The sequence below is a fragment of the Pimephales promelas genome, chromosome 3, assembly GCF_988280905.1.
Source record: "Pimephales promelas chromosome 3, fPimPro1.hap1.1, whole genome shotgun sequence".
Classification (NCBI taxonomy): Eukaryota; Metazoa; Chordata; class Actinopteri; order Cypriniformes; family Leuciscidae; genus Pimephales; species Pimephales promelas.
Window position 1 is genome coordinate 36,608,352 of NC_142771.1, and position 23,509 is coordinate 36,631,860.

Genomic DNA, 23,509 nt, shown 5'->3' on the forward strand with positions numbered 1-23,509 from the left:
TATATATTTATTTATATAAAATTTGAGTTTTGAAGTGCTGGGAAACGTACTTGAAAGCATTTCCTTAACTTCCTTGAGGTTATTTAATGGAAAATTAGTAGTTTGAAGTCATTTCGAATCTAACTGGCCTAGTGTTGTCACGGTAACAAAATTTCAGTTTTCGGTACCAATACCAGTTAAAATTCACGGTTCTCGGTACCAATTTCGGTACCAAAGCTTAGTTTAAATTTACATATATTTAAGTGTTTATCACGGTTACAAGTATGGAAACTGTACATTTGTATTAGAAAAAGATTAGATAAAATGACCTAAAAATAAACAATAGTATACACTAACACATTTTTAAAGTTGTTTGTAAAGTTTTAATCCATTATTTATTTAATGCACAATGAATGAAGTGAACAAACATGAACAATCAAGTGCTTGTATTAAATAACATTTACAAACATTAATTAATGTTGTAAAAATATATTGTTCACTCAATGTGTTGATGTGAAGTAGCTAATGTTGATAAATGGTATCTTATTGTAGCATTACCAAACTATAGGCTACAGGAGAAAAAACATGTTTTATTTGATTTGACTGTACTTTTATTTAATCTAAAACTGCATTCATATTTAATTTTAAAAAGGCTTTTTAAACCTGCTGAGTTATAAAGGCAAGAATACGCCTAGAACTGGCACTGACATTAAATGACATAAATAGGGATGCATCGATACTAATACCAGTACTCTGGTGTCGGTTGGATACTACTGTGCTCATGTACTCGTAAAACTACCCCGAAAGCACTTTAGAGGCCGTTCACATGTCGCGTGGTTTTTTTTAATTATATTTTTGCGCTTGCTTATTCTTTCCAAAGCGCTTGCTCTCACGCGTCGTCTGTCGTTGCTATGCAACGAGTTTTTATTATGAGCGCGCTTGCCTCGCGCCTATATTTGAAATTGCGAATTTGCATGTAATCGGCCTCTTATGGCGACGTGACATTAGCCTAATCCAAAATATTTCCATATGTGGCTCTTTCCTCCTTTCGTGTCAAGTGGATTCAGAGAGAGAGAGACATATCAGCGTTATAAAGAGGACGCGACTGTGCACGTTTCAGACAAGCGCGTCTAGAACTGGATTAACCTGGTACTCGGTACCTAGAAAAGCTGGTACCTTAATCTTTTTTATTTTTTAAGTACCAACTTGGTACCGAAGTACCGAGTTTTTTGACCAGTGTTGTAGTCGAGACCACCTCACTCGAGTCCGAGTTGACACCGAGACCAGAGACGGTCGAGTCCGAGTCGAGACTGAGACCAGTGAGGGTTGATTACCTAATTTACTTTTATTTACTTAGAGAAATCCTTTTTTTTTTTTCTCTTAAGAGTTTAAAAAATATGATCAGTTTAGGGTAAAAAGGCCACATAGTAGGTGGTGTTAAAAGTAATTTTATTACAATTTGTCATGCGCAGTTGCGCACTAGAAAATCACCAATCACTGGGCGTGTCAATCAATTTAAAGAAGAATTTTATTAACATACATTAATAATCATGAAAAATATTTTGAATTGAACTCGAATGGACTCGGGAATAAGTCCGAGTCCTAAAAAAAAAATGTTGGAGTACGAGTCAATTCCGAGTCCAAATGGACACGAGTCCATGACAAGACCAAGACCATTAAAATATGGTCTCGAGACCGAGTCCGAGACGAGTCCGAGTCTCGAGTACTACAACACTGTTTCTGACAACACTAAACTGGCCTCAATGGCTGAAATTATGGTTCTCCTCTGAAATCAATCTCCCTATTAAGTCAAACATATACATAGGCTTATTATTAGGACTCTAATATATCCAAACCCAAAATGTTTGTCACTGGAGGGAATAAACTTCAACCTCTCAAAACACATTAGCACAATGCCAGAAATCAGCAGTATGACTTCAAAATGAACAGATAAGAGGAGAGGCTCGAAGAAACAGAAAAAAAAAAGACGACAGCATCGGGTGTTAATGATGCTGAGTGTGTCAGACAGGCGAGTCAGGTCTCTTAGCAACAGATGATCCTGTGCGCCGACACATAGGAGGAAATTAGCCTCTCCTAATAAACTGTTGCGGTCCCCGCTGCCTCGCTCCTGCAGGAGGGCTTTAATGCGGCCACGTCCAGCGGTGACGCACTTCTGTCACGTCTTTCTCTTTTAATCGGATGTGTGCAGATATGAGAACTCGCTGCAAGCAACGTCTTTAGCGTGTCGAGAGTATTAGAGATGAGATTTACAGTGTGTGTGTGTGTGTGTGTGTGTTCAGACCTGGCTCCAGGTCAAGCTGGCAGAGGTACTGGGATGTGCTGAGTGTGACCACAACCACACGGTGGCGCTCTACGTCCTGTCGCGTGGGCATCTGGAAGGTGAAGTACGCTCCGGAGATCAGGCAGTACTGCTGCACCAACGGGTGGACCGTCTTCACCCAGCGGTTCCTGAAGTAAACCCTGAATAAACACAAAGTCCAACATTAAAGAGGCCATTTTATGCTTTTTTTTCTGTTGTAAAGCCTTGCTTCTGTTTCTGGGGCCTTCTAGAATAGGTTTACTCACTCAACAAGGTCCCGCCCCTTTACTTTGCGTATGCCTTGGGCGGGAATTATTCAAATGTGGAATATTGTGACGTTCCCAGACTACAATGGAGGCGTTTCAGGGAGTTTAGAAACAGTGACACTGATATAGAGTAACTCTCGCTGATGGGACTTTGCGGACCTTTTTCATACTCAAAACGCAACGTTACACACTAAAGACAGCTGAACATTCAAAAAGGCAGGATAGGTCCTTTTGAAAAGGGAAAGTTCACCCCAAAATGAACAATTGGTCCATTGAGAGATTTCGGTCCTTACATAGAAAGTCCATTCTACCTAAACTTTCTTGAAAAAGTTCATAAAGAATTCTTTAAGATTAAGATGTGAATCTTAATATTCACATACACGCACATACATAGAGCACGCCAAACGGAAGCTCAAAAAGGGACGCTGGCAACAACCCAAAACACCATAGCAACTGCATAGCAATGCCCTGGCAACCACCCACACAATTTATATGTCCTTTATCAAATTTAAACATCTAGCTGTTGATATTTCCTAACCATGACCATGCAGACCTGCTTACTTCAGCGAAAACAAAAGTTGTTACAGAGGCGAAGATATTACATTTTGATGAAAGATAAAGACATATTTTTATTAAAAAGAAGTATGCACTGAACTGATAAACTGTGCACAATAAGACCAGGGTGATTCATCAACAAATTCATATCTTTTTGTCCATGCAGGCCAACATGCAAGATCCTCAAATCAGAGTCAACGGAGTAACAGACTCGTGTGGGTGGCGTGCCAAAGGAACCTTGAACTGTGAGAAAAACAGCGGATTTTAAAATAATCTGGATGACTAACATCCTCAAAATTGCATAACAAATTTCCTTCGATGACGTGCAGTTTTTTAATCTTTCAAATGAAACCTACATGTGTTGCATTTGTCAAAAAACATAAGTCATAAATAAATGTATCAATAACAATGGATTTTCCTCGTTATTTTAAGTATTTATTAATTTTTTGTATTTGTATTTCTTTAGTTAATTTATTAACCTAAACTAAATAATTTATTTATATATCTTTAATCTAATAAAGATAATTTACCTTTATTAGTTTAATTTATTTATGTTATATGCTTTTTATCATTAAAAAACTATTTTTCTTTATTTTTATTTCAGTTTAAGTAATTTTAGCAAAAAAAAAAAAAAAAAAAAAAAACACTAATATCTATATTTCAGCTTTATTTTAATTAATGGAAAGTTTTGAAAGTTTTATGAAAAATTTTAATATCAGAAACGCGCAACAAAACATTAACAGATTTCCCTAACATTGTAGTTATTTATGAGTTTTAACTAAAATAATATGATGATGCATTTTAAAAAAGCAACTCGATTCTTTTATTGTCACAATAGAAGAACATCAAAATATATTAAAGTTCTGATATTAGTCCCTACATTGCCTTATCAGCGGGTTGCAGGATATGTGGCGCGTTATACACGAGTGTTGCCAACAGGGACGGTGTAGAGCGCCCTCTGGTGGACAAACTATACAACTCCAACACTCATGACATGGTTCAAGCGTGTTTCATCCGATTTTTTATTTTATTTTTGAAATATTCATTTATCGGCCATTATAACTGCCGATACCGATATTTTGGAAAATGCCTAATATCGGCCGATAATACCGGTCTGGCTCTAATTTTCACAAGATATAATACAAGTTTCTGATGTTCCGAGAATATGTCCCACGGATCGTTGATTTTAGCTGGTCAAATTCGCCACTTTTCGGATGAGCGGAACAGTTTTTGTGTGTCCCTTTAAATGCAAATGAGCTGCTACTCCGCCCCCTTTCCAGAAGAGGGCATAGCCTTTACAGCTCGAGCTTTGGCTACTCAAGAGCAGCAAAACTGGAGAATACCACCCAGGCAGAAGCGGTGTTCAGCCTCACATGTTCACCGAACACTGATGGAGAGACTCGCGAAGAAGTTTCTGAATGGCAAGTGGATACATTTATGTAGTTATGTAGTGGAGTTAAGTAGATTCAACTCATTGACTAGCATGTACCGTCATGCTAATCTAAAATGTTTTGACTTTTGCGCAAATCCAGATCGAACTGACCCTCTTTTCTGAAGCAGCCCAGCGTTAAATTATTTGTGTAAATATTTAACACTGAGGCACATTTCCTTCATAAATGAAATACAACCACGGTGTCCTCAACTGCTCAGAGACACTCTTGGTGCATCCAATAACAGAACATTTGAGCCCGAAATAGTGGTGTGTGGCTATTATGAAAATTACACTCTTCAGAAAGACACATTTCAACTATACATAAAATGAGAAGTGGGTATTGTGATAACCTTGCACTACTCCAGATGTGGCCAGTGTTACCTGAGAGGTCGTGCGTGTGGATTCCCAGCCTCCACGTATGGATGAAGGTAATCTTTAATGTACAGATCTGCGGCGCTGTTTGAATGTGTGCAGATCAGGACTCTGGAAGAAAGAGAAAACCACCATCATTAGCCCCTCTTTGAGACACAGAAGCTTTTATCAATACAAAAACCAGCTCAAACCAGTCTTAAGCTCAATTCCCTCGGTGCTACCAGACCATTTTCTCATAATCAGCAAGGAATGTTTCAGGATCAATGCAAGTTAACGCCTATTGACAACATCTGTGTGGTGCAGTTTTCACCACGGGAAATTTCGATTCGTCACTCAAAACACACACAAATGTTTTCCACTTACAATAAAAACCTATGGGGCAAGACATTCTGGAGGAAAGTCGAAAAAGTCCACAGACAAGTTAAAGGAGTAGTTCACTTTTCAAAAAACTTTTGCTCATAATTTACTCACCCCCATGTCATCCAAGACGTCCATGTCTTTCTTTCTTCAGTCGAAAAGAAATTAAGGATTTTGATGAAAACATTCCAGGATTTTTCTCCATATAATCCGAAGTGCATTGGGAACCAAACGGTTCAAGGTCCAAAAGACCGTTTCAGTACAAACTGCAAACTGTTCAAAGGGCTTTAAACGATTCCAGACGATGAATAAGGGTCTTATCAAGCGAAACGATCTCTCATTTAATAAAAATAATAACAAAGTTTAATTTTTATAAGCTCAAATGCTCACCTTGCTCTTTTCTGTGTGACTCTCCTGTTCAAACTCGTTCATCAAAATGAATGAATCTTTTTCCGATTCAATTCGTTTGTTTCGTTCGTTGAATGAACCGAATGACTTGGAAAAAGATTTGTTCATTTTGATAAACGAGTTCGAACAGGAGAGTCACAAACGTGCGTCACTGAACAGAGCAAGGCGACCATTTGAGCTTATAAAACTTAAACTTTGTTGTTTATTAATTAAATGAGCGATCGTTTCGCTTGATAGGACCCTTATTCATCATCTGGAATCGTTTAAAGTCCTTTAAACAGTTTGCATTGAAACTGTCTTTTGGAACTTGACCCGTTTGGTTCCCATTGAAGTCCATTATATGGAGAAAAATCCTGGAATGTTTTCATCAAAAACCTTAATTTCTTTGCGACTGAAGAAAGAATGACATGGACATCTTGGATGACATTGGGGTGAGTAAATTATCAGCAAAAGTTTTTTCAAAAGTGAACTACTCCTTTCAGCAATCAAATCTATCACACCAGACTCAAAGTTTAAGCCTAGTGGCGATAGTTTTTTAAATAATTGTGTTTTTTAAAGTTTATCATGGTGTAATGCCTATGGTTTTGTTGCGGTGTATTTACTAAGGTATCAGGTGAAAGTGTTTAAGGCTGCTCACCGTGTGTCAGGCTGCTTGAGTATGTGTTTGACAGCCTGGGCCAGCGTGAAGGTCTTGCCCGTGCCGTAGGGTCCGATGATGAGCACCGGCGGCAGGTTGATGGAGAGGGGGGTGGTGATGGCCAGTATAGCCTCCTTCTGCTTGGCATTCAGACGGGGATCCAGCTGCTCATCCCACTGCCTGTGGCACCGGAGGAAGAACTTACACGGGCTACAAACGCACGAATGCGTCCTGCCAACGCAGCTGCCACTCACAGAGATAGAGACGTCTGTGAGTGAGCTAGAGCTGCTGGACAAGCAGATATTATTCATGTCCTGTGTCATTTTAGGAACAGAAGACTTTATCTCACAACTCTCTAGCAAATTCTGACAAATGCAACATTTAAACTCACAACTTTAAAATGTTAACAAGAAATTAACTAAATTAATTTCTGAGTTAATTAGTTAATTAAGAAATTAACTCAGAATTGCAAGAAATTAACTCAGAATTTCAAAATGTTAACACGCTATTGCAAAAAAAATCAAGTCAATTTTAAAATGTTAACACACTTTTGCAAAAAACAAACTCAGAACTTCAAAAGTTAACATGCTCAAAAGAAGAAATAAACCCAGAATTCCAAGATCTTATCTGGCCATTGTGAGAAATAAACTCAGAAACGGGAGAAATATCCCCAGAATTCTGGAAAAAAAATTGAATTGGAAAAAATATACGCAGAATTGCAAGAAATAAACTCAGAATTGCGAAATGTTAACTTGCTATGTAAGATATCATCTCAGACTTGGGAAAAACAAAAACTCTGAGAAAAAAGGTTTTCAGAGAAAACGGTTAGAATTGTGAGAAATAAACTCGGAATTACAAGATATAAACTTGGAATTACGAGATACAGACGGAATTAAAAGATATAGACTCAGAAATACAAGATATAGACTCAGAATTATGAGATAAAGACTCAGAATTACGAGATATAAACTCAGAATTACGAGATATAGACTCAGTATTTCAAGAAATAAACTCAGAAATATGAGATATAGACTTGGAATTGTGAGATAAGATGTAGACTTGGAATTACGAGATATAGACTCAAAATTACAAGATATAGACTTGGAATTACGAGATATAGACTCAAAATTACGAGATATAGTCTCAGATATACGAGATATAGTCTCAGAATTACGAGATAGATTTAGAATTACGAGGTATAGACTCAGAATTACGAGGTATAGACTCAGAATTATGAGGTATAGACTCAAAATTACGAGATATAGACTCAGAATTACGAGATATAGACTCAGAATTACGAATTACGAGATATGGACTCAGAATTACGAGATATAGACTCAGTATTTCAAGAAATAAACTCAGAAATATGAGATATAGACTTGGAATTGTGAGATAAGATGTAGACTTGGAATTACGAGATATAGACTCAAAATTACAAGATATAGACTTGGAATTACGAGATATAGACTGAGAATTACGAGATTTAGACTCAAAATTACAAGATATAGTCTCAGAATTACGAGATAGATTTAGAATTACGAGGTATAGACTCAGAATTACGAGGTATAGACTCAGAATTATGAGGTATAGACTCAAAATTACGAGATATAGACTCAGAATTACGAGATATAGACTCAGAATTACGAATTACGAGATATGGACTCAGAATTACGAGATATAGACTCAGTATTTCAAGAAATAAACTCAGAAATATGAGATATAGACTTGGAATTGTGAGATAAGATGTAGACTTGGAATTACGAGATATAGACTCAAAATTACAAGATATAGACTTGGAATTACGAGATATAGACTGAGAATTACGAGATTTAGACTAAAAATTACAAGATATAGTCTCAGAATTACGAGATAGATTTAGAATTACGAGGTATAGACTCAGAATTACGAGGTATAGACTCAGAATTATGAGGTATAGACTCAAAATTACGAGATATAGACTCAGAATTACGAGATATAGACTCAGAATTACGAATTACGAGATATGGACTCAGAATTACGAGATATAGACTCAGTATTTCAAGAAATAAACTCAGAAATATGAGATATAGACTTGGAATTATGAGATAAAGACTCAGAATTACGAGATATAAACTCAGAATTACGAGATATAGACTCAGTATTTCAAGAAATAAACTCAGAAATATGAGATATAGACTTGGAATTGTGAGATAAGATGTAGACTTGGAATTACGAGATATAGACTCAAAATTACAAGATATAGACTTGGAATTACGAGATATAGACTGAGAATTACGAGATTTAGACTCAAAATTACAAGATATAGTCTCAGAATTACGAGGTATAGACTCAGAATTACGAGGTATAGACTCAGAATTATGAGGTATAGACTCAAAATTACGAGATATAGACTCAGAATTACGAGATATAGACTCAGAATTACGAATTACGAGATATGGACTCAGAATTACGAGATATAGACTCAGTATTTCAAGAAATAAACTCAGAAATATGAGATATAGACTTGGAATTGTGAGATAAGATGTAGACTTGGAATTACGAGATATAGACTCAAAATTACAAGATATAGACTTGGAATTACGAGATATAGACTGAGAATTACGAGATTTAGACTAAAAATTACAAGATATAGTCTCAGAATTACGAGATAGATTTAGAATTACGAGGTATAGACTCAGAATTACGAGGTATAGACTCAGAATTATGAGGTATAGACTCAAAATTACGAGATATAGACTCAGAATTACGAGATATAGACTCAGAATTACGAATTACGAGATATGGACTCAGAATTACGAGATATAGACTCAGTATTTCAAGAAATAAACTCAGAAATATGAGATATAGACTTGGAATTATGAGATAAAGACTCAGAATTACGAGATATAAACTCAGAATTACGAGATATAGACTCAGTATTTCAAGAAATAAACTCAGAAATATGAGATATAGACTTGGAATTGTGAGATAAGATGTAGACTTGGAATTACGAGATATAGACTCAAAATTACAAGATATAGACTTGGAATTACGAGATATAGACTGAGAATTACGAGATTTAGACTCAAAATTACAAGATATAGTCTCAGAATTACGAGATAGATTTAGAATTACGAGGTATAGACTCAGAATTACGAGATATAGACTCAGAATTACGAATTACGAGATATGGACTCAGAATTACGAGATATACAAGAATTCTAGGGAAAAAAAATGATTGAGATATAATATCAGAATAAATGGAGCAGATTCAATAGGGTCCTCACACCCTCTGTGCTCGGGCCCTAATTATGGGTAAGAAGTCAGAAATGCAAGAAATAAACTCAGAATTATGAGATAATCAAAATTGCGAGATGTAATATAAGAATGGCAAGATGTGGGAAATAAACTCAGAATTGTGAGATATAAAATGAGGAAAAAAGTCAGAATCGCAAGACGTCAACTCAGAACTACTGAAATGAGACCTCAAGGTGTGTGTGTGTGTGTGTGTGTGTGTGTGTGTGTAAAGTCACTCTTTCTGGTCTTTGCGAGTGCGCGTACCTGTTGGGACTCCAGGGTATTGTGGGAGTGAGGCTGAGATCTGGAAACAGGATGCTGTTATCTCTGATGCGATCCAGAGCGTAGTGCATCTCACACAGAGGAAGTCTGTTCAACTGAAACTGCAGCTCCACCTAGCATCCAAACACACACAAACACACCTGCTGTTCAAACACACACCGCCGAGACTTCACTATTTATTTGAACACTTATTTTTTAGCAGCGCCTGCAATGTGCTAAAGACAACACCAACAGAAATGAACAATCTCTCTAAGATAAAGACAATTTATAGGACTTTATGGCCCATTTACATGTAGAGCAATTAGGATTAATCTATTGTCAACCCACTTGGGTTGTTTCAAAATCCATGTAATGTTCTGGGACAATTTTGCAATCGTTTAAGAAACAGTGTAATATGATCATACATGGCAACAAAAGCCCAGCCCACACAGGGATTCCACCAGACAAAAGGATTCAAGACTAAATACAGTGAGAGAGTGTGTTATGCTGGGGGGGCACCGTGATAAATACAATCCGTCTATCACATGATAACTGACACTAGGGGTGTGCAATACCGACAAAAAAATGATATCTTGACATTTCCTGTGATTTTGTCGATAACGAAAATTAGATGATATTTTGCCGAGTGTGTTTATTGTGTTGGTTCCTTGGCAGGTTTAGGCCTGACGCCTAATGTTTTTTTTATATTTTTTATATTATGTGGTCAGTTCGTTGCATTTCAACCACTGAAAAAAAAATTTTAATCGCAATTAATTGTATGCATCATCTTTTTGTGTCAAATTCTTACATTTAATCAATAAATTGCAAGGGAGTTCTGGCTGGTTGCTAGGCTAGGGTAAATCCAGTTGGTTAATAAGAATTGACAGAGCGTTTTTTTTTCCACTGGTCACTAGGGCGTTGCTAGGTTTGGTGTTATGGCTTGTTGCTAGGCTAGGGTATTCCAGTCGGTTTGTAAGAGTTGATAGAGGTTACTAGGTTGTTTAACTGGTCACTAGGGTGTTGCTAGGTTGAGATGGTCTGGTTGGTTGCTAGGGTGTTCTGGATATTTTTAAAGAGTAGATAGAAGTTGCTAGGGTGTTCTGGCTGGTTGCTAGGCTAGGGTAATTTCAGTCGGTTTGTAATAGTTGATAGAGATTACTAAGGATCTTTTTAACTGGTCACTAGGGCGTTGCTAGGTTGGGATGGTCTGGCTGGTTGCTAGGGTGTTCTGGATATTTTATAAGAGTATAGAAGTTGCTAGGGTGTTCTGGCTGGCTGCTAGGCTAGGGTAATTCCCAACGGTTTGTAATAGTTGATAGGGATTACTAGCAATATTTTAAACTGGTCACTACAGCATTTCTAGGTTGGGATGGTCTGGGTGGTTGCTAGGGGGTTCTGGATATTTTATAAGAGTAGATATTAGTTGCTAGGGTGTTCTGGCTGGTTGCTAGGCTAGGGCAATTCCCATCGGTTTGTAATAGTTGATCGAGATTACTAGGGATCTTTTTAAGTGGTCACTAGGGCGTTGCTAGGTTGGGATGGTCTGGCTGGTTGCTAGGGTGTTCTGGATATTTTATAAGAGTAGATATTAGTTGCTAGGGTGTTCTGGCTGGTTGCTAGGCTAGGCTAATTCCAGTTCGGTTTGTAATAGTTGATAAAGATTACTAAGGATCTTTTTAACTGGTCACTACAACATTTCTAGGTTGGGATGGTCTGGCTGGTTGCTAGGGTGTTCTGGATATTCTATAAGAGTAGATATTAGTTGCTAGGGTGTTCTGGCTGGTTGCTAGGCTAGGCTAATTCCAGTTCGGTTTGTAATAGTTGATAAAGATTACTAAGGATCTTTTTAACTGGTCACTACAACATTTCTAGGTTGGGATGGTCTGGCTGGTTGCTAGGGTGTTCTGGATATTTTATAAGAGTAGATATTAGTTGCTAGGGTGTTCTGGCTGGTTGCTAGGCTAGGCTAATTCCAGTTCGGTTTGTAATAGTTGATAAAGATTACTAAGGATCTTTTTAACTGGTCACTACAACATTTCTAGGTTGGGATGGTCTGACTGGTTGCTAGGGTGTTCTGGGTATTCTATAAGAGTAGATATTAGTTGCTAGGGTGTTCTGGCTGGTTGCTAGGCTAGGCTAATTCCAGTTCAGTTTGTAATAGTTGATAAAGATTACTAAGGATCTTTTTAACTGGTCACTACAACATTTCTAGGTTGGGATGGTCTGGCTGGTTGCTAGGGTGTTCTGGATATTCTATAAGAGTAGATAGAAGTTGCTAGGGTGTTCTGGCTGGTTGCTAGGCAAGGGTAATTCCAGTCGGTTTATTATAAGAGTTGATAGAGATTATTTGTTTGTATATCAACATTTGTAAATGAGTAATTATATATTTCTCATTCGATTATGCTGTTTGCAATGCTTCGTGGGATTGTAGTTCTATCCCTCACTAAAGCTGTTCAGTACACAGTCGTGTACCTTTTTCTTTTGGTCCGATTTTGCATCAAATCAAAGTTTTTTATGTTATGATTCACCTCCTATCTGGTTGGTTTGGTTCACGGCTTATAACGCTTTAACCAAGACTACTTTGAAATGAATGGGAAAAACACCCCCGGAACCAACGCTGCTGGAAAAGTGTGTGGGCACTAATGGACTCTGCTAGTTTTTATGGTGTACTGGCAATTTTAAAGGACTAGATAGAAGTTGCTAGGGTGTTCTGGTTGGTTACCAGGCTTTTCTGGCAAGCCAACACAATTAGCGTATGAGGGTCTAATGGACTGATGTCATAACATACCTGTAGCTCCTGATCCGCCACCAGCCCCAGCTCATCACAGCAGTTCTTACAGACCCGCAGGAAGATGTAGTCTTTCGTCTTTTCCTCGATCAAGGCTTCGTACACGCGCTCCTTGGCTCCAGATGTCTGGTTCTGACCCATCCGCTCCTTGAAGAGGGGCAGCAGCAGCACAGAGTTGACCTTTGTCATGACTAGCCGCCCAGCCAGCGTATCCTCAGACAGCGTCTCGGTCAGCTTGAAGCGAGCAAACAGCTGTCCGTTCTGAGCGTACTTAGCGCCGCCAGAAATGCCAGTCAACATAAAGCTTGTCACCAGCTGCAGGTTAACCTTGATGTTGAACCTATGAAGAAAAACAACAACAACATCGTAACTTGGGATAACGGTTCTCCAGCTACTGTGTATCACTAATAGAGAACATTGTGTAGAAGAATAATTAATCAATAATGATCACAATATTTAAAAGGGTGGCTTAATATACTCCCTTTTACAAACAACTCTCACTTGCTTTTCCAAATAAGACCACCAATGACCTCTAGTGGTAACAACCTGGAATTATTATGAAGACCATTGAATAACATTTCAGAATTCTGCCTTAAAGAAACAATAATGCAATTTGATGCATAATGACCCGAGTTTTACGTAATTACCCAGGAATCAGAGTGCAACGCTTTTATCACCCCTTCAGGAAACAAAGCATTTCCAAATGACAAATGCACTTCTTAACTAGAAAGATCTGAAGGTTTCAGAGGTTTGTTGCATGAAATCTTTAAAATCAAACTATTTTGAATGTGTTAGTATCATGTAAACAAGTTGCCCTTCAGAAGAACTGCATCTACCAATAATTTTCATTACATATCTGGTACTTTTGTGTCTATTCATGTCAAACCACAAAGATGCATGCTGGGCTTTCGCACCGGAGGATCCCTTTCATGGTTTCTAGAACTAAAGGGGGCCTTTCGCACCAAGAAAACATTCCTGGCTAAACAAAAAATAACCTTAAAAAAAATACTAATCCGAGTTTCATTTAATAACTGGTACTTTTGGATGTTTTTGTATCCATGTCAAACCACAAGGACGCATGCTGCTCTATTATTGTGCCATCTTATCAACTTCGTATTTACTAGGGCTGCAACTAACGATTATTTTGATAATCGATTAATCGGACGATTATTTTTTCGAATAATCGGATTAAAAAAAAATTCTATTAAATTTTTTTGTTTATTATAACTAAATAAAACCCTAAATCAGGGTTAGAGATGCGAGGTGCGTCTCACGCCACCGGCCTCGCCACAAGGGTATTTATGTGTAAATGTGTGCTTTAAAAAGTGCAAAAGCCACACATTGAGTTTTACTAATTTCAATGTTTGCATTGTTTTTAATGATAATTGCTGATGGCAAGTTGACAACCATGATTAATGTAAAAAAAAGGAAAAAAAAAGATATCCAACATATTATGTTTCAACACAATTTTTGTTAAAACAAATTTAGACAGCCATGTTTGTTCAGATGTGAAGATATAAACTAAAAACATGTCAAATATATAATTCATTAAATTTTTATTTCAAATTAATCTAATCATAAGGATAAATTGATAAAATAAATCTAGAAAGCGTTTGAACGTAGAGTTGCAGTAGAAGCTTTTGAAACCGTTTTAATTTAACCTATTCCTGCAGGTGGCGCTATTTTAATCCATCACTTATGTTGCGAGCGAACTGATTGCGCAACCTGACGCATTTCAGACAGAGAGCATCATGATAGGCCTGTTTCAACCAATCACCACTAAACAATCCACGTGACGTAATCAGACCAACTAATCGACAATGACATTCATTGACAACGATTTTCATAATCGATTATAATTGATTTTATCGATTAGTTGTTGCAGCCCAACATTTCTCATTATAAATGCGAACTATGACTGGTTGATGTTGACTTTCAGGCGGCTCAGACTAGATGGCCTACTCACTTGCTGACTTCTTTGTATTGAGCGATCTCCTCGATGTAGAGCAGGTCGTGCAGGCGGGGCTGGTAATTGTCTCTGGTGAGGGTTTTGTCCAGCACGGACTGGGTGAACAGCTGGTCGGCGGAGAGGGGGATCTGGTAGCGGGTCAGTAGACTGCGCTCTAGATCCATGTTTTCATTGGGGACAAACTCCATGATGGTTTTACACGACGAGTCCCAGCGCTTCGCCGTCATCAAGAGCTGCTGTCGAGCCTGCATCAGGTGCTCTAGATCTGTGGGATTATAGGTAGTTGATTATGATAAACAGCTGATCTAGGGCCTAACATGACAATATATTGATATGTATGAGGTTAGGATCTTTAGGAAGATGTAAAATTATAAATAAATGTCTACACTGAAGATCAAAAAGTTTGGAGTATAGGAATATTTTGGTTGGTTAGTTAGAAAGCATGAGATGCATTTGTTCAGGAGTCGTCATTTCTTTGCTGTAAAAGGAAGATTTCTGCCTGATATTTTAAAAGAGTAGATATTAGTTGCTAGGGTGTTATGGCTTGTTGCTAGGGTATTCCAGTCGATTTGTAATAGTTGATAGAGGTTACTAGGTTGTTTAACTGGTCACAAGGGCGTTGCTAGGTTGGGATGGTCTGGTTGGTTGCTAGGGTGTTCTGGATATTTTAAAAGAGTAGATATTAGTTGCTAGGGTGTTCTGGTTGGTTGCTAGGCAAGGGTAATTCCCATCGGTTTGTAATAGTTGATAGAGATTGCTAGCAATTTTTTTAACTGGTCACTACAGCGTTACTAGGTTGGGATGGTCTGACTGGTTGCTAGGGTTTTCTGGATATTTTAAAAGAGTAGATAGAAGTTGCTAGGGTGTTCTGGCTGGTTGCTAGGCTAGGGTATTCCAGTCGGTTCGTAATAGTTTATAGAGATTACTAGGGATATTTTTAACTGGTCACTAGGGCGTTGCTAGGTTGGGATGGTCTGGCTGGTTGCTAGGGTGTTCTGGATATTTTATAATTCCAGTCGGTTTATTATAGAGTTGATGGAGATTACTAGGGATCTTTTTAACTGGTCACTACACCATTGCTAAGTTGGGATGGTCTGGCTGGTTGCTAGGGTGTTCTGGATATTCTATAAGAGTAGATAGAAGTTGATGGGGTGTTCTGTCTGGTTGCTAGGCTAGGGCATTCCAGTCGGTTTGTAATAGTTGATAGAGATTACTAGGTTTTTTAACTGGTCACTAGGGCGTTGCTAGGTTGGGATGGTCTGGCTGGTTGCTAGGGTGTTCTGGATATTTTATAAGAGTAGATAGATGTTGCTAGGGTGTTCTGGCTGGTTGCTAGGCTAGGGTATTTCCAGTCGGTATGTAATAGTTGATAGAGATTACAAGGTTTTTTAACTGGTCACTAGGGCGTTGCTTGGTAGGGATGGTCTGGCTGGTTGCTAGGGTGTTCTGGTTATTTTATAAGAGTAGATATTAGTTGCTAAGGTGTTCTATCTGGTTGCTAGGCTAGGGTAATTCCAGTCGGTTTGTAATAGTTGATAGAGATTTTTAAGGATCTTTTTAACTGGTCACTAGGGCGTTGCTAGGATGGGATGGTCTGGCTGGTTGCTAGGGTTTTCTGGATATTTTAAAAAGAGTAGATAGAAGTTGCTAGGGTGTTCTGGCTGGTTGCTAGGCTAGGGTATTCCAGTCGGTTCGTAATAGTTGATAGAGATTACTAGGGATATTTTTAACTGGTCACTAGGGCGTTGCTAGGTTGGGATGGTCTGGCTGGTTGCTAGGGTGTTCTGGATATTTTATAATTCCAGTCGGTTTATTATAGAGTTGATGGAGATTACTAGGGATCTTTTTAACTGGTCACTACAGCATTGCTAAGTTGGGATGGTCTGGCTGGTTGCTAGGGTGTTCTGGATATTCTATAAGAGTAGATAGAAGTTGATGGGGTGTTCTGTCTGGTTGCTAGGCTAGGGCATTCCAGTCGGTTTGTAATAGTTGATAGAGATTACTAGGTTTTTTAACTGGTCACTAGGGCGTTGCTAGGTTGGGATGGTCTGGCTGGTTGCTAGGGTGTTCTGGATATTTTATAAGAGTAGATAGATGTTGCTAGGGTGTTCTGGCTGGTTGCTAGGCTAGGGTATTTCCAGTCGGTATGTAATAGTTGATAGAGATTACAAGGTTTTTTAACTGGTCACTAGGGCGTTGCTTGGTAGGGATGGTCTGGCTGGTTGCTAGGGTGTTCTGGTTATTTTATAAGAGTAGATATTAGTTGCTAAGGTGTTCTATCTCGTTGCTAGGCTAGGGTAATTCCAGTCGGTTTGTAATAGTTGATAGAGATTTTTAAGGATCTTTTTAACTGGTCACTACAACATTTCTAGGTTGGGATGGTCTGGCTGGTTGCTAGAGTGTTCTGGATATTTTATAAGAGTAGATAGAAGTTGCTAGGGTGTTCTGGCTGGTTGCTAGGCAAGGGTAATTCCAGTCGGTTTATTATAGAGTTGATAGAGATTACTAGACAATTAACTTACAATATATTGTTTGTATATCAACATTTGTAAATGAGTAATTATATATTTCTCATTCGATTATGCTGTTTGCAATGCTTCATGTGATTGTAGTTCTATCCCTCACTAAAGCTGTTAAGTACACAGTCGTGTACCTTTTTCTTTTGGTCCGATTTTGCATCAAATAAAAGTTTTTTATGTTATGATTCACCTCGAAGCTGGTTGGTTTGGGTCACGGCTTATAACGCTTTAACCAAGACTACTTTGAAATGGTGTTTTTTTGGGGGGTTATTTTTGAACCACGGCACTAACTTTCACTTATGTAAAAACAAACATCTAAAATCTCTCTCAAACTTCCTTTTGTTTCCACCGTAAAGTCCTACACGCGTGGAACCACATGAGATTACAGTAAAACCATTTCCAATTCTTAAACAAGTCATTTTGAAGCATTTTCCCACTGTCATACCTTCGATGGAGGCGGCGTCCACCATCACTCGCTGCATGAGCACGGGCTCGGAGCCAAAATCAAAAACCACAGTTTGTCTGAAGGTCCCGAAGATCTCCGTACTAAAGGAGACCACCACAGTGTAAAGGCAGTGGTCCATGCCGTTCTGCACCAGGCCGGTTGTGCTCCACTCCTGGCAGCCGCCCTCACACACCTCCTGAGGGACCTGGGCCGACGCGTCCCCGGCCGAGACCGCCGTGACCGAGAAATGTGGCCGGTTGGCATCGTAAAGCAGAGCGATTCGGTGTAGCGTGCGGGCCGGCTGTTTGGGACAAAACAAAGTCAAAACAAAGAGATTCAAATCCTTTTTCAAGAACACTCACCCATTTTGAGGCATTAAATGCATCTGTTTTAATGACATATGCAGGAAATTCCACAACAAAGGAAAAATAGTGGAACAATAACACTATTTAGTAACATTGTTTGCCATTATCAGGGTATCTGCAGGGTTTTTTGTTAACATAACAAAAAATTGATACCAAATGTGTGTGTGGGGTGGGATATGTGTAGTTCAATGTTCATGATAACACCCCAAACCATAAAATGACTAAAATTATTTAAACATGAAAAACTCAAATATATTTAAAGACCTCCTGTTGTGAAAATCAAGTTTTTAATGTTGTTTATGTGTTTATGTGGTGTTTTTAATATGCTTTAAGACACACCATGTGTAAATTCATAAGTCGACAGCATTGCTGAGTATTTTCTGCATAAAACTGCAGTGAACCAAAGACAGTCTCAAAAACACGGTTTGAAATCGCTGGTGTTTCTGACGTCACAAACGACCAATCAGATCAACATGTGATCGTCAACCAGTGGATCTCTGAGCTGAGCGAGTGAGTAGGGGCGGGGCTCATTTGCATATTCATAGAACCATGCACTACATGAGTACTCAAGTTATATTCAAGCTATTTTAAGCCATGGAGAACTTTTGGTGATCAAAGATGAGTTTTAAGGGATTCAATTATTGAATACAGGGGGACTTTAAATGATAGCCTTTCCATATCATGATTCCTGGTTTTCCTTTTGAAATGATAAGACTATTATTACACCACTGATATTTAAGATTTTTACGACCTTAAATTTGAAACCTTTATAACATTAACAAGCATTTTTAAACATTATCAGATATGCATACTAATTTGACTCTTCACACTCTGTGAAAGCGCTTGATTGTCCAAACCTTGCAGAAGAGCGTGAATGTCCAGGAGTGAGAGGATTTCTTGCTGTTGACGGTAATCAAGAGATCCGAGTTGTGCTCCAGCGTAACACCCTCCACACAGTCATTCATCTGCACAACAACACAAACCAGCAAATCAACAGACAAGCAGGAACATCAGGGCTTGTGACTGTATAGGGCAACTGTTCTACAAATATAAACTACGCTCCAGCGTCGTGGAAGGGACTTCTGTAACTTCTGAGCAGTGATACGCCAAAATAATTTTTTTTTTTTTACAAAAACAACAAAACCGGAATGCAAGTTATTTACCAAGAGCCGAAAGCAAAAATACATTTTATTTAATAATAAATGAATTAAATTAGGGGTGGGCGATATGGAAAAAATATCATATCACATTTTTTTTTAGGAAAATCACAATCACGATTTTTTTTATCACGATTCTTTTTCAAGTTGGTTTTAATATTTTGCAAGTGGCTGTTCATTACAGCCAAACTGATGTTAAAAACAAATCCTTAGGTAACAAAAGAAAAAAGAAAGGCATACATTTAGGCCAGTGGCGAAGATAAAAATCTTTGTCATCATTTTCTTTGTTATTAAAAAAATAAGACAAGATAAACATTACACAAATTAATATTCAAATTAAATAAATAGTGCTTTATTTTTTCAGATGCAGTAGGTGTATTTAGCAGCAGTAGCATTGAAGAAAGTAATTAAATTAACAAATATGAAATTAAAACACTACATAGACTTCACTGAATAAATTATTGATTCTTATTAAAGCTACTATTAAAGTTCTCAGTCAGTGAGTGATTTTCTCCTTGTGTTTTTTGGTTTTATTAACACTAAATGGATAGTTCCCTCAAAAATGAAAATGGTCTTAATTTACTCTCTCGAGATGTTTTAAACCCGAATAAGTTTATTTCTTCTGTTGAAAATAAAAGTTATTTTGAATAATGTGGGTAACCGAACAGTTGTTGGTCCCCCTATAGTTTTTTATAGGTTCTCTCCTGGAAGTTAATGGGGACCAGCAACTGTTTGGTTACCCACATTAAAAAAAAAATGTCTTTTGTGTTCAGCACAAGAAAGAAATTAATACAGGTTTGGAACAACATTAAAGTGAGTAAATAATGACAGACTTTTTTTTTTTTTTTGTGAACTATCCCTTTAAGGACAAGCGGCAGTAGGCTACTATTTACTCCCGTTGCTTTAAGACCAGCACGCGACGCGTTTAATATAGACACATATTACACCAGATATTCTCTCAAATGTTTGCTTTCACTTTAGACATAGCCTGTTTATGTAAATATTGTGTGTATTTAACAGTATTAGCATAATAAGACTCGAAAGATAACTTTGTTTTGACAGGCTTCTAGTGCCTGTGAGTGTCGTGGGTATGCGGTCAGGAAAGCGCACGTTAGAACAGCGCATCAGCGCGTGAATTAAATGTTTAACCGGCAAGGCTTATGCAAATAATGAACTTTTGTGAATTGCAGTGTCCCGTGTTATGGGACACTCATTAACGTGTGATCATGTGTAGGCTACGTCGCGTTGTACAGTTGAGAGACGGAGGAGCCAGAACTGAACTAATAGAATGCACTGTAACACAATACTATGATATTTCTTCAAAAGCAGATCGTGGAGACATTTTAATCGTCCACGGTCAAAAATCGTCATATCGCACACCCCTAAATCAAATCACAGCAACTTTTTAATGATATTTGATGACGATCACGACAGATTTATTCAAACATACTCGAAATAAAGTAGACAACAGGCCAAGTAAAACGGAATATGTAATATAGTGCATTTATAGAGTAAAATGCACCTCTTTATAGTTATTTTCTAGCTGACTACTGAGTTTATGGACATTGAATGGCTTTCCAGAGGTAAACGTGATGCGTGTAACAACGTAATGAAAGTTAATGTAACATGACATTGTTTACAAGCTGTTTTTGGACGTCTTTCTACGGTTGAAACCTTGATTACATGAGATATAATACATTTCAGTCATACTTGTGATTACTGGATGTTATGAAAAACGTTTACTCAAGTTCTGTTCAGGCATCAACAGAAAACATAGACCGAGAGATTTTGATTCATCTATGAAAAAAATAACACACTGACGGTCATCGGAGGACCGATAATTAACCGTCACAGTTTCAGTCAATGATTTCAGCTCCTCAAACCTTCATTCAAATATTCATGTGCATCACTACTTCAGAGTACTGGTTTACTAAAGGGAAACAAGCGAACTGTTAAGATAATGGGTCACGAGGACCGTACCACTCTCTCCGGCGTGAGGGAGTTGATCCATTTCTCGATGAGCGCCTCCATGTAGTTCTCGGTGAAGTGTTTGCCTTCCTGCTGCTGCTTGAGGCGGATGAGTCGCGAGGCGTAGCGCTGTTGCCATTCTGTCAGCTCCTCCTGAGAGTGAGCCGAGGTGCACTGAGCTCCGTACCGACACAGACCCTGCTCTAAAAACCTGAGCAAACACAGACAATGATTAGAATCAGGCCTCCAAATTAACTTGGTTCACTCACCGGACAATTTGGCTACTACTTTTTTTTAAGTTAACGGCTATTCAGAACTTCCACTCGCTAAAAAAAATAATAATTTAAACAGATAAATATATAATATATTTACATTATAAAATTTAGATTTCATACATTCATTCCTTATTCACACAATACCCTGTCATTAAGCATCTCCTCCCTTCCTCTTTCATCCTCATCACCAAAAACACGTTTTATGTTGGAAAATAACTTTTCTGTTCACCAAATGCTTTGTAATCGTCGCTATTGCTTTAATGCAAATGAACAAGTGTGCTGTTATTTGTTGCATAGTGACGTGTATGTTCAAGCAAGCCAGATATGCGCAGATTCATGATCATGATGACTCACGAGTTGAGTATTAGCGCAGATTTGGCTTACACGAACTTCTTCACCAAAGTTTTGTTTTCGTTTTTATTAGGATCCCCATTAGCGGCCCATTTAATGGCAGCTAATCTTCCTGGGGTCCTCTTTAAAATATTCACAACATATAATTATACAAAGCAATAACAACAAAAATTACAATAATAAAAAAAAAAAAAAAAAAAAAAAAATCAAACATCGCTATTAAAAAATATTACAAGGAAAAAGAACATGCCACTTTCCAACTTTCAAAGTGAGTAAACATAATAAGTAACCCGCCATATTGGCTGGTGATTTGACAGCGTTACACGCCACAGGTGAGTTTTCAGGGTTTTTAATTTCAAACCCTGATTATAATCAATAATAGAGAACAACAACACATGATCTGATCACCTGGACAAGGAAGCGGTGTAGAAAATCTAAAGTTTTGACAAAGTGACATACAATAAATCACACAAATTATGCTAGTATTACAATTCGGTTTTTTTGGGTGTCATCCACACTAAAATCAGTACTATTTGCTGACAGGACTAGCGTACCTTTTACACAATGTATATTCCTCACTACTAGTGACCCCACGAGGAGGAGGACGGAACTGCCAGCCTTCCTGAACATCTGTCCGGAGAACGAAAGAGAGCAAAAGAAAGAGAGAAAGCATGTCAGTGCAAACACCAAGCTCACAGAAGAGCTCGAACATCAGAGGTGAAAAAGGATCCCGATGCATTGTGAAGAGGAAGAGCAACTCACCCTCCTCATTGTCTTCAACCACCTCTGACGATACTTTAGTCCTCACAGCCTGCAATCGAGACAAAGCTTGTGGTTCATGCGCAAAAACACACACCATCGACTAACACGCCTCTTAGACACGCACAAAAGCTGTGGTAAGAGGAACTAGTTCTTTCAAGGGTGAGCCATGTGCTTTTCACAGAGAAACTGCACATCATTTCTTTCATATGGGAAATATAAGACAATCATAGCAACAAAAAAAACAACTGACCTCTATTTCTGAGAGGAGCCTCTTCAGTCTTGTCATGTCTTTCGTCATGATCCCATTCTGTGACAACCAAAATGGTTTAGTAAATTTTAGCCATTTAAAAGTAAAACGTTTACAATCAACTGTAAAACTTCAAGCCGACAGAGCTCTTAAGTTTAGAGAGGAAATTGAAGTTTACGGTGCAACTGTACATATTAGAGCAAAACTGTACATCTTTACAGAGTACCAAAAGGGAGACCAAAGTTGAAGTTTACAGTGCACTTGTAAACTTTATAAAGCAACTGTAAAGTTGAGAGCAACATTGTGAATGATTACAGTACAAGACTGTAAAGTTCACAGAACACCTAAAATTGAAAACAAAATTTTAGTTCATAGCAAAATAGTGAAGATTATATTTGTAAAGTCTGACTATAACTGTCAAAATTGAAGTTTACAGTGCAACTGTAAATTTTAGAGCAAACCTTTAAAAGTTACAGAGCACCTAAAGTTGAGCAAAATTGTAGTTTACAGTGCAATTGTTAAGTTTACAACTGTAAAATTGAGAGCTACATTGTGAATGTTTACAGTGCGATTGTACAAGACTGTAAAGTTCACAGAACACCTAAAATTGAGAACAAAATTTTAGTTTATAGCAAAATAGTGACGTTTATATTTGTAAAGTTTGACTATAACTGTCAAAATTGAAGTTTACAGTGCAACTGTACATTATAGAGCAAACCTGTAAAGGTTACAGAACACCTAAAGTTGAGCAAAATTGTAGTTTACAGTGCAATTGTAAAGTTTACAACTGTAAAGTTGAG

General features: G+C 37.9%; 1 protein-coding gene across 3 annotated transcripts in view; it reads right to left on the bottom strand.

The window, feature by feature from the left end:
* helz (helicase with zinc finger) overlaps positions 1 to 23,509 on the bottom strand; it is a 78,905-nt gene that overhangs the window by 47,465 nt on the left and 7,931 nt on the right. Inside the window, exons 5-16 of one of the 3 annotated variants that reach the window (XM_089128832.1) lie at positions 22,713 to 22,769; positions 22,463 to 22,511; positions 22,255 to 22,330; positions 21,087 to 21,285; positions 18,807 to 18,914; positions 17,585 to 17,885; positions 14,618 to 14,885; positions 12,652 to 12,991; positions 9,867 to 9,997; positions 6,327 to 6,506; positions 4,934 to 5,035; positions 2,282 to 2,460 (exon numbers count right to left, since the gene is read on the bottom strand). In XM_089128832.1, coding sequence (XP_088984958.1) covers positions 2,282 to 2,460; positions 4,934 to 5,035; positions 6,327 to 6,506; positions 9,867 to 9,997; positions 12,652 to 12,991; positions 14,618 to 14,885; positions 17,585 to 17,885; positions 18,807 to 18,914; positions 21,087 to 21,285; positions 22,255 to 22,330; positions 22,463 to 22,511; positions 22,713 to 22,769 — 1,990 coding nt within the window. Of the gene's footprint in view, positions 1 to 2,281; positions 2,461 to 4,933; positions 5,036 to 6,326; positions 6,615 to 9,866; positions 9,998 to 12,651; positions 12,992 to 14,617; positions 14,886 to 17,584; positions 17,886 to 18,806; positions 18,915 to 21,086; positions 21,286 to 22,254; positions 22,331 to 22,462; positions 22,512 to 22,712; positions 22,770 to 23,509 lie in introns of all 3 variants that reach the window. The other 2 variants (XM_089128831.1, XM_089128830.1) reach the window with 2 other exon arrangements.